The sequence below is a fragment of the Phycomyces blakesleeanus genome (assembly GCF_001638985.1).
Source record: "Phycomyces blakesleeanus NRRL 1555(-) unplaced genomic scaffold PHYBLscaffold_35, whole genome shotgun sequence".
Lineage (NCBI taxonomy): Eukaryota > Fungi > Mucoromycota > Mucoromycetes > Mucorales > Phycomycetaceae > Phycomyces > Phycomyces blakesleeanus.
In genome coordinates, this window is record NW_017265165.1 from 250631 (window position 1) to 262764 (window position 12134).

The following is a 12134-nucleotide window of genomic DNA, read 5'->3' on the forward strand; positions in this document are numbered from 1 at the left end:
AGTGGAGTGGAGTGGAGTGGAGTGGAGTATAGTAGCCATTACATAAATCAATTGCAATAAATATATATATTTGGGTCTGCTGTTCAATATCTTGGTATTTTATATGTTGATCAATTATTGTTATTGTTATTGTTATTATTTATATGCGTTGGAGTAGAAATGAATAAAGTGTGATATACATATCAAGACAGATAGAGGGGGTAAAGAACATATGCTGTGTATTGTGTCATAAGAAAACTGCTGACTATTGCCTGCCCTTTTTCGTACAACTCACGGCCATTTTTATTTATTTATTATAAGTAATAGGTATATTTGGCTTAAATCAAGAACCAAAAAAGAAATACCAAAAATAATAATAATCATAATAATAAGCATAGTAAAATATAATTAATTTATATATTTTATTTTTGTGTGTATATTTCTTCTTCTTCCTCTTCTTCTTTACCCCTCCTCCTACTCCTCTTACTCCTCTTACTCTTTCCTGTTACTATTATTATTACTCGTATTCCTATTCGTATTCTTTCTCCCTCTTATTCTTCTTCTCCTTATTCTCAACCTCTTTGCTTTCAACATCATGTCAGACATTGACACTGAAACCCAACTCGAAACGTCATCAAACTCCATCATCAAGTGTAGGCATTGTTTAACTAATTAGAGATCCTTTCCTCTCCTCTCCTCTCCTAATTCATTCATTCACTTATTTTATTTACTTACTCATTTACTCACACGGCTTCTGTAGGTCTTATTCAAGATCTCTTTTCTTACAGTCCTCTCAGAAGAAAACGCATTTTGGAATACTACTTCTTTCCTGATGCAATTCTCACGTCGCCTGTTATGAGTACCGAAGGTGTATTGAATATTCAATAGTAAGCTTCTTATTTTATTTTAGTCGATTTCTTTTTGAATTTTACTTTTTAGGCGTTTCAAATACATTTTCTGATTCAACTCTTTTTATTATTATTATTATTATTATTAAAATTATAGTGTATACACCGTGTGGCAAGCACTCAATAGACAGGAACCAACCATTACAAATATCGTATTCGATGGGTAATATACATTCATGTATATATATATATATAATCAGTATCTAGAATAATACAGCAACAACAACAACAACAACGACGACGACGACAAATACAACAAATACAGTAACAAGTAATAAGAGTAGTAACAGTAGCAAGGACATCATCACCATCATCAGTATCAGTATCATTATCAGCATATTAGAATAATAAAGAAAGAAATAGAAAGAAAAAAGACCCATACAAATACACACACTCACACTCACACTCACACTCACTCATGTTTTCTGATTCAATCACATGCTTATTCACTTAGTCAAACCGCCGTAATTCATCTCATCCAGAACCTTTCACCTACCATATTCCCATCCTTTATTCGACTCCAAGTACCAGCCATAACAACTCTCCATTTCCGAGAGACTGAGCAGGACAGTGGACTGTTAAAGATATACAAACAAGAAGATAGTTGGACACTAGAAGGTAATTTAATGATAATAGCAATAGCAAGTAATAGTAGTAATAATCACCAGAATTAGTAGCAGCATATGTGGTATATGTGTTGGTAGTAATAGTAGTGATATTCACATGGCAACGGACATCGGACCAATATTTTTATTTTATTTATTTATTTATTTTACTGTCACAGGCATCATTCAATCCGTCCCACTCATCTCCTTTTGGTATAACCATGTCCTACGAGTTATCATGGGAAAGCTACTTACTGCAACCGGAGACCTACTGGATGCAGCATTACAACATGCTCAGAAGATGTCTCTCAGAGGACGTGAAATACAGCGCCTTGGTCGGGATCTTGCTGTGGAAAATATGGAAAAACTAGATGAATACCGAGCCAACTTACACGACAATTATCTCGAAGGCATTCGAGGCTGGCGAGAAGGTTACCTAGACGATGATGATACTGATCACTGCCGTCCACTTATCAAAGAAAGTGAAGATACAGTCGATGGCACGCTACATGAAGACCGTTGAACATAGACTGATTATCATTAACCTTTCTCTCTCTCTCTCTCTCTCACTATTCTCTTTCTTTCATACTTCATCTATTCCTTTCTCTACATTACAAACTCTAGCGCCAACCCCAACGTCAACGCCAACCCCAACGCCAATACCAACCACATCCACATCTACATTTTCTCTTCCTTTCAATCTTTCCTTTATCCCTCTCTTGCTCTCTTTCTTTTTCTCTACAAAGAATCAACTACAGCCATTGTTTATATTTTACCTTACATTTTCCCAATCACATACTTGCGTTGTCTTGCCAGCCTTGATAATGACTATGATCTCTTATATCTTCACTTATTTCGTTAATTTACATTCTGTAGTCTTTCCTATTATTATTATTTCTTTTCTTTTCTTTTGATTTTCTTGCGGTTCAATATTGATATTAAGATCATTATTATGTAGTGCTACAAAAAGAAAGAAAGAAAGAAAGAGAGAGAGAGAGAGAAAATTACTACAAGCACATGGTAGAGTTACTCCTATTGATATCACTACGCAAATTATACACACCCACATACTTTTATATACATACATATAAATAAATATATACATATACATATACATATAGTATAATATAATATATATATATTTGTAAATGGCCTATGTGCATATTAGCTTTAGGCTAAGTAACAGTATGTTCTTTTCTATAGCATAATACTATATATCTACTATGTATGTATTTATCTATTTATTTATTCATGTATACCAATAAGAGCTTGGTTCTTTCTTGTACACTCTATTATTATAGCTATATAAAGACTTCTTTTTTTCCTTCATTTTCTGCGAGTGAGTGAGTATTATATATATATATATATATATATTTATACAAAAATTTATAAACCAGTATCAGTACAAGACGATTCTCTGTGATTGGCATCTTTAGGGATCCAGCCCTGTTCCCAACCCAGCAGATAGTCCCAATGAGGGTTCGCGTGGTTCTGGGTCTTATAGGTCCAAAAGAACCACCCGTAGCTGGTCTCAAAGGCATCCATCTGACGCTCGGCAAATGACTTTAGGAACCGTTTGTAGCCATCGTCCCAGGTAGTCCAGTCCTCCATTGCTTGACAGTTACATGTCGGACAGACCGGTGGCTTCTTGACGCCATCTTCTTCAAACGTGCCCTCCATACGTGTTCCCAGTCCAACGCCATTGAGATACTTGCCACAGTCATTCGTGGCTACCGAAAACTCGCCAACCATAGTCGGTCCGACATCCTTCATTGCCTGGCCTAGGTCACTACGCCAACTTCCACATGGAAAAGCTGCCTGACTTTCACGGTTCATTGACACAAGGCCCTGGTCAAAGATAAGATAGTTGTGGGTCTCTAAAATAAACATATAAATTAATAAAGATTTCAATGATTATTTTAAATACATATATATATATATATGTGTGTGTGTGTGTGTGTGGGCACATAAGAAGAAGTAGGTTAGTAGTTGATCCAAAAGAAACCACACCTCTCTGGCTGTTTTTGTGCCATTCACAAATAACCAAAAAGACAGGCAGACAGGCAGACAGGCAGACAGGCAGACAGGCAGACAAACAAACAAACCAAAAAAAAACCCAAAAAAAAAGTCAAAACCTCCCCCAAAAAAACCTCCCCCAAAAAAATTGATTTCTCTGTCTCCTCTCCTTTTGATCTCTCTGCCTATGCCTGTCTGTCTGTCTGCCTGCCTGTCTGCCTGTCTATATATATATATGTATGTGTGTATGTGCATGTGTGTGTGTGTGTGTGTGTGTGTGTGTGTGTGTGTGTGTGTGTGTGTGTGTGTGTGTGTGCCTAAGTGTCTATGTTGATGTATCTATTTGTCTCTCACCAAGAATGACTCGCTTGTTGTGTTCCGTAAAAAACCCGTTCCATTCGGGCATACCCAGGAACCCTTCGTGATACGTCAGGAGAGGACCGCCAGCCGGTGCACTATTACGGATCATATCATAACTGGTCTGGTACCATTCCTTGACACGCTTCTTGCTGGGTAGGCGGTAGATCGCAGGCTCATTGAGTACGCCGAATATTGGCGCCACGTTTGCCCACTCGGGAGCACTGAAGAAGTCGGTCATGTTCTGGATGATTTTCATGGTTCGTTCTGCATTGGCCTCTCCTTCGGGGCCGTTCAGCCAGCCAATCTTACCCTTGTGGCCCGAATGGTTCCAGCCATTCTGGGATCCTGGTGCGGTGTGTAGTTCGACCATCACTCTCAGGCCGTACTTGCGGGCCCACTGGACTCCCTTGAGTAAGTAGGTCCAGGACAGATGGGGTACATATGGCTCGTCGGGCGTCACCTGTACTGCCCAGTGGCCGGTGGGGATTCTGACGTGGTTGAGGCCCATCTCTGCGATCTTGCGGAAATCGTCTTCGGTGATAAACGTTTCATAATGTTCTTTCAGTTGGCGCTCTGCCTCTTCAGGCCCAAGTTTTTTGCAGAGTGACCACTCGTCCACAATGTTGTCCGAGGCTGCGAATTGGTCAAACAGGTCTGGGGTGATAAAGGGCTCCGTGACCAGCCAGCCGCCGATGTTGACACCTCGGATCTTTTGCTTGCCGTACTCGAATGGCTCGGTGAGTGGGGGTGTCAAGAGGTTTGGCCGGGCAGAGTTATTAAAGTAGTCGTAGTCGTCGACCTTGTGTCCGTGGCCGCTGGTTGGGTTCGATGGGTTGCTTTCGTTTTCTTGTTCTCTCAGTTGCTGTCTCTGGGCATTTGATTCTTGAGGAAGAATGATTCCAAGCGGAACTGCGATGGATAAGATAACCGCGACCACAATTGTGGCGACCACTGGTTTTTTGTGGCGTCTGAGCCATGAGGACTCTGTTGGCTCTTGTTTATAGAATTCGGTCTGTTCTCCTTTTGGGTTCAGTATATCGGCATCCCACTGTGGGTTTGAGGTGGGAGGGATGATCTGAGAGTTGTAAGGTGCGTTGACCTCGTGCATGACTCTACTCTCTTAAAGAACTTTATATAACGTTAATAAATACTTTTTATTTCATTTGTTTTATATGTATAAAGACTTACTTTGCAGAGAAGATGTGTGAATGGCAAAGATCAATAGAGTAGAATATAGTAGAGAGCAAGAGAACATACAATGATAGTAAAAAGGATCAAGTCTATTTCTTTATGAACTTATTTTGATCTACATTTTTTTATTTTATTTTATTTTATTTTATTTGTTGGTTCAAATTGTTTATTGTCTTGTCTTGTCTTGACATTCAAAAAAAAACCCCTTGGAATTTTATCATAGACCCGTCATTTTACTATTAGTATTTTTACTATTTGGTCTTTAGATAACCTGTACGGCTATATTTCGCAAGTAAAAAGGTTTATAGCCTATAGATAACATTTACATGGGTGGTTTTGATAAGATACTATCTTGTAAAAATAAAAATAAAATAGAGATCCTCCTAGGTGGTCAAGTTTCCTTTATATAACAGAAATAGGACAATAATTGCAATTATTCAACCCCGGGCAATATTTGACTCTATCATTATTGAAATTTTGTTTACTGAAAAAAAAATTGCTTGTCAATAGCTTAAAGACGATATTTGTTAGGAGTAGTATAAGAGAGTAACTAGAATGATAAAGATAAAGATAAAGATAAAGATAAGGGTCTTATATATGTCAAGCAAATATGAAAAGACAAACATAAACATAAACTCTACAAACATTTGTATTGGTTTTAATCACATTGAATCATACTTCTTTATCCAAAAGAAGCTTATACTGACAATACAAAATTAAATTGCTTTTCTTTTTAGTATTCTTATCTTTTGACTTTATAAGAATATATAGACTCAATATAAAGTGAAACCATAGCTTAATACATACAAAGAAAAGGCAATTACCGTGGAGAATTTGCTCTTATTAATATAATTATTAATTGACTAGTTTATCAGAGAGATTTAGCTGCCTAGTAACAACTTTCTGCTTCTGCTTTTTCTTTTTTCTTTTTTTGTTCCTATCATTTAACAAACATACAAACATATATATATATATAAAATTCCTAGCAAACAAACGGAAAGGCTTAAGTGATCAAGTAAACTATCGAGTAAGCGATCAATCAGGTATTCAAGCAAGTAGTCAAGCAGACGCGGGAAAGAGATAGTAAGAAGAAGAAAAGGGAGCGTTGTGCGCTTGGATAATGATGATAATACTATAATTAAGATTGGCATATCATGGGCAAGGTGTGGCAAAACTAGAGTGTACCGATGATATTCTCAATAGCAGATCTTTCACGAACACAGACACACAGACATCTAAATACATTTATTATTTTATTTTTATTTATTTTCAAATGAATTGTACATGGATATTCATATGTCAAATTTAGGTTTTTATTTTTATTTTTATTTATTTATTTGCTACAATTTCTAATATATTTATATATATCTCTCTTGGTTTATCCGACATGTCTGTACCCTGTTGTTCAAATTACGATAAGCGGCACACACATGAGGAAGAAGCACAAATAAGAAGGTACACCATGTTTGCCAATCATTATATTATAACCACCACAATATAATAGTATATTACACATTACTATATGGTATATACACAAATCTAATATATCAAAAAAAAGGATATGGACATAAAGAACGAAATAAAGCAAAATAGGGTTTCTTGGTTAGATATTAGTATTGCAAATACTCAGAAGATTTTTTTTCCCTTTTACAAGAGTTGTACCTGTACCACATTGGCTAATAGAAGGAATCCAAAAAAAAAGAAGGTGGGGGGAGAGACAGAGGGTTGGCGGATGGGCCTTTTTTTTTCTTTTTCTTTTGGTTTTTGGTAGTATTATAATCTTTTATTTCCCCGCCACAAGAGCGTGCACTTCTTTTAAGTTTTGGTGAATTTATTCTGTATTTATAAGCAGTATCCTTTTTTTAAAAAAAAAGAAAAGAAACCCAATATATACATATATTTGGGTCTATAAATTAGAGTAAATATATAAATAAAATAAGACAAAATAACAAGTAAATGTAAACGAAAAAGAATCTACTGAATTTATTGGAATAATAAAGATTTTTTGTAAAGAGAGAGAGAGAGAGAGAGAGAGAGAGAGAGAGAGAAATAGGTAGGTAGTTAGGTAGTTAGGTAAATAGGTAGATAGATAAAGGAGGATGAACACTAAGAGGGAGATAGGTACATACACATATGTATACATACATATATATATATACACACACACAGAGAGAGAGAGAGGAAAAAGATATATAGCAATAGATAAAAAGAGAACTTCTTTAAGTTTCTTTTTTTGGTACTTAGTCTTCTTTATATTATTATTTTTTGGAATGATAAGTGTGTAGGTGTGTAAGTGAATGTGTGATTGAGTATGTGTATGTGTATGTCTTTTCTTTTTTTAAAAAGAAAAAGAAAAAAAAAATGGGTGTGTATATATATATATATATATTAAGATTTGATGCAAGTTCCTGGTTCTGTGCCTGTGGAAGGCGCAGGTCCAGAAGTAATTGTGGGAGCCTGTGTGCCACGGTTATGGGCCATATGAGCCTTTACCAAGTGTCCAGCAGCAAGGGCTGCACACAGTGAGAGTTCGCCTGCCATGACAGCAGCACAGATGATACGGGCCAGACGCTGGGCATTCTTTCCGGGTTCGGTTGGGTGAGGGCCACGAACACCGAGCATGTCGAGCATAGACTGCTGGGGTGGTAGGATCGTGCCACCGCCAATGGTACCAACCTCGATACTGGGCATGGTGCATGAGATGTGCAGATCCTTGTTGTCGTTGACAGCCTTCATGAGCGTAATACAGTTCGAACTCTCGACGTTCTGGGCAGGGTCCTGTCCGGTGGCCAGGTAGATGGCAGTCAGGATATTGGCAGCATGGGCATTAAAACCACCAACGGATCCGGCCATTGCAGATCCGATCAGGTTCTTGCTGATGTTCAGCTCCACAAGTGCAGCCACGGTTGTCTTGAGAACCTTTTCAACAATGGCGCCTGGAATGACAGCCTCGGTCACAACAGACTTTCCACGGCCCTCAATCCAGTTGATTGCTGCTGGCTTCTTGTCGGTACAGTAGTTTCCGGACAGAGAGATGATCTGCATGTCAGGGAAGTGTTCGGTGATGATGCTCAAGGCCTTTTCACAGCCCTTGGAAATCATGTTCATGCCCATGGCATCGCCAGTGGTTGTCGAGAAGCGGATGAACACAAGCTTACCAGCCAGGGCAATCTTGAGCTTGCGGAGACGAGCAAAGCGCGAGGTCGAGTTGAATGCGTTGGTAACAATGTCGTTGCCCTCGTTTTCGATCCAGAGCTTGCAGGCAGCGGCACGCAGAATTGTGGGGAACTCAACGCAGGGTCCACGGGTCATGCCATCAGCGATCACAATTGTCGAAGCTCCGCCACCGGCATTGATGGCCTTGCAGCCGCGAGCAGTAGAGGCAACTAGACAGCCTTCGGTCGTTGCCATGGGAATGTGGATCAGGTCTCCGTCAATGTTCATAGGGCCAGCAACACCCACGGGAATGGGCATGTATCCGATCACGTTCTCACAGCATGCTCCCATCACCTTGTCGTAGTGGTAGTTCTCAAGAGGCAAAGCACTGGCTTCCAGAGTCTTGGTAATCGAGGCACGCGAGATCAGTGCACGGCGGATTCCAACTGCGCGCTGGAGATCACCCAAGACCTTTTCGAGAGCATAGGATGCCATCTTTCCATTCTCAACCAGCGAAATAACTTCCTCGTCGTTCAACATTTCCGGTGTACGCACAAGCGCAACACATTCGTCAATAGGGCGCACAATATCGGACTGGTGGTGGTTGCTGTGGTGATTGTGGCTATGGCTATGACTATGGTGGTGGTTGTGGGAGCGCTTGTGATTAGGAGACATCACAACAGCAGAAGAAACAACAGGACCAGGAGACTGGATTGTTGGCTTTTGCTTTTCGGTTACTTCAATATGTTGTTGTTGGGTGCTTTCGATTGCATTGGTGATTTTCTTATCCTGGTTGACTTGTTCGACAATCTGCTTTGGTTGCTTGGCAACATTGAACAGGTAGGTGTTCAAGAAGAGAGAAACAAAGAGGGCAATGGTGAGCCACTTGCTGATGACAGGGTGCTGGATGTAGACTGCGTAGGTGTCAAAGAGGGCCTCGAGAGGACGAGTAATGGCGTCAGGCACAAAGCTCTTGTTGACAGTGGCCACATGGAACGGCATGGCAGGGAAGACCTGGACAAAGAGAGGAAGGGATGCCTGGGAAGATGCCTTGTGCTGTTCAAGCAGCTGGTCCAGCACAACAGCAATCGAAGGTTCGGTAATATTGACCTGAGGACCAACGGACTGGAATGCAGAGCAGAACTTGAAGATGTGCATAACCACAAAGCCAACAATCTAAAACAAACAGGCGAATATAATTTAGGAACTGTTAATAAATTGTTTCTGCTGCTGCTGCTGCTGCTGCTGCTGCTGATGATGATGATGATAGGATAAACAAACAAACGAACAAACAAAATATATATGATTTTACCATCAATAGCTTGACACGACCAATGATGGGGCCATCAGCCTTTTGGTTGGCAGTGTTGGCACCAGCAGCATGATCGTCGCTGAATGCCTTGATAACAGTGCGGCGAATGTATCCGGTTGACTTTTTGGTTCCCTTTTTGATATCATCAGCAGAGATGCCATTGATTTCTCTAATTCGCAACAACTAAATGATAGATAATGAGTATTATTAAATACATGCATTCAATTCAATTCATTTCTCTTTCTTTCTTTATCTTCCCCTCCCTTTTAATTTATTATATTGTATTATATTTTAATTTAATTTAATTTAATATTGTATTGTATTGTATGTATATTTACCTCCAACTTGAGTGCCAGCACGGCGGTGTACCAGGTAAACATGATAATGAAATCATAGGCCAAAAGGATTGCACTCAGCAAACAGAACTCTTCAAGACCAGAAATTCCAGACTTGGCACCCAGGACAAGGACGATGATTTCCATAAAGCAATCGCGAGCAATTGGCAGAGCAACGGTGTCTACTGCGCGCATGATTGTGGTCCGGATCTCTTGCTTGGTCAAGGGTGTTTCTTTGCTGAACTGGAAGACGCGCTTGGTAAGCTTAAAGGGTCGCTCGAAACCGATCGTTACAGCCAAAAACGGAATGGCCTCACTATGACAACTATTAGCATTTAAATTCTGTGCCAAAGATTTATATGTCTAATACATATTGGTTCTATAACTCACGCTAACACAACAGGGTATACATCGACTCCAAGAGCGCGCACAGTCAGAAGCGCCAACATGAAAGAGAAGAATCCATTGAATACGACAGCAGTAGCTACAAGATAATGAAAGATAGGAATTATATCAGTAACAGTAAAAAAAAAAACAAACAAATAAATAAATAGATAGATATTTACCCAGAGTGTAACGGGATCCCATTGCACGCATGTTGACATAGAGAGAGATAAAGGTTGCAATCATCATGATGTATCCGACCAGAATGACAATGATATCAATGTTGTCTGCAAGATCGATGAGTTCCTTGACGCGGAAGATGACATTGCGTGTGACGATAAAGAGCCAGGCAAAGACGTTTTCTTGCTGGCCGATGTTTGAGAGTGAGACGAGGTCGGCAGGAGGTAAGGTTGCGACCTTGTGTTTCCACATGTCGGCCAGATGTTCGCGATAGTCGCCCGTAGTGTTGAAGGCGTACGAGAGTGTGACTGAGCTGGCGTAGGTTGCATTGAGCTGGAGATCGCCAAAGACGTTCTTTGCGGTGTCGAGGTTGGCTTCGATGGTGGAGCGGATGTTCTTGTCGGCCAGGAGAGTGGCTTCGTCCTGCCAGATATCAGCAGGAGAATGGGCAAAACAAGGACTGGTTTTAGAATTGAGGTTTGAGTTTGAGTTTGAGTCTGAGGAATGAGAAGAATAAGAAGATGGAAGGGTGGTCTTGTAACACAGGTCTTTATTGAACGCAAATCGATTGACGGCTGTGCTATCGGGCACGTAAATTTCATTCTCGGCCATTTGTTGGAACCGGAGCACAGAGGCAAGGGTTTGACGAGATAGGACACCGTGCTTAGGATCAGAGACGACGATTTGGTGCAGGTGGACCTTGACGGCATTGTTTGCGATGGTGGAATCGGCTGTGCGATCGACAACTGAGAAGGAGTGGTCCTTGGTTGGAGCATACACTGAGGTAGGGTATAGGCGTGTGACGGTTCCAGAGAAGATGTCAGAGGTGCGGGCAAGGTTGAAAAGGTAAAAGTAGCTGAATGAAGAGAGGATGAGGACAACGACGATCATCTCAATAGGATTCCGAGTCGAGAGCTTTGCGGCTCTCTTGATGCCTGTGCCGACAATGTAAGAGAAGGACTTGAAGGCCGATGAGCCAGAGTGATTAGGAAGAGACATCTCTTAAGATGATCAAGAATGAAGAAGTGAATATACGATTGTGACAAATAAAGTATATAAAAGAGAAAGAGAGAAAAAAAAAAGGGGGGGAGAAAGAAAGAGAGATAATATGGAGCCAAAAAGGCAACAACAAACAAAGAAAAGAAGAGAAAGTTAGAAGAAGTAGCTTTCCCTTGTGTTGTGTTGAAACAAGCAGGAGAAGGGAACAAATGCACAAGTGTAAAGAAAGAGAGAAGGGAATAAAAAAAGTCAAGCAAACAAAAAGAAATATATAGAATATTAATTTTTATTTTTTTTTATTTCTTATGTAAACCGGCTATTCTTTGTTTCGTAAACTTTTTTTTTATATATATTTTATATTTTTATATATAAAAAAAAAAGAATTTTTATTATTTTATTATTTTTGCAGGACACAGAAGGGCAAAAAAAAAACTAGTAAAAAGGCAAATAGTCAGATAGTCAGATAGTCAGATATTTTAGATTACAAAAAAAAAGTAGTAATCTTATACAAATAGACAGACAAATTGATCAAGCATATAGACAGACAGACGACCCCAAAGAGAGCAGGATATTTTATAATACAATATATAATATAGTATATATATATCCTTATGTATATATAATACACTATAGAAGAACCAAAGAGAGAAAGAGAGGGGGGGGGGGTTATTTTATTATTATTTATTTATTTATTTATTTTGTTCTGACT

General features: G+C 39.5%; 3 protein-coding genes across 3 annotated transcripts; 1 reads left to right on the top strand and 2 right to left on the bottom strand.

Annotated features, from left to right (window-relative positions):
- The first annotated feature begins 450 nt into the window (after window positions 1-450).
- Window positions 451-2605, top strand: PHYBLDRAFT_189289 (hypothetical protein). Its single transcript, XM_018439637.1, has 5 exons — window positions 451-632; window positions 740-866; window positions 985-1050; window positions 1342-1505; window positions 1672-2605. The coding sequence occupies exons 1-5, from the start codon at window positions 575-577 to the stop codon at window positions 2013-2015; spliced, it is 759 nt and encodes a 252-aa protein (XP_018284596.1). The 5' UTR covers window positions 451-574; the 3' UTR covers window positions 2016-2605.
- Window positions 2606-2887: 282 nt separating this feature from the next.
- On the bottom strand, window positions 2888-4649 carry PHYBLDRAFT_98815 (glycoside hydrolase family 5 protein; the record flags this gene model as incomplete). The annotated part of the gene is made up of 2 exons (XM_018444074.1): window positions 2888-3369; window positions 3863-4649. Coding segments are annotated over 2 exons (1269 nt in total), but the record flags the coding sequence as incomplete, so codon positions are not given.
- A 2645-nt stretch (window positions 4650-7294) lies between these two features.
- hmgR (3-hydroxy-3-methylglutaryl-coenzyme A reductase) lies at window positions 7295-11425 on the bottom strand (the record flags this gene model as incomplete). The annotated part of the gene is made up of 5 exons (XM_018443043.1): window positions 7295-9391; window positions 9528-9710; window positions 9866-10178; window positions 10253-10346; window positions 10429-11425. 5 exons carry the CDS (start codon window positions 11423-11425, stop codon window positions 7448-7450), a joined length of 3531 nt encoding a protein of 1176 aa, XP_018284598.1. The 3' UTR covers window positions 7295-7447.
- Between the last annotated feature and the right edge of the window lie 709 nt (window positions 11426-12134).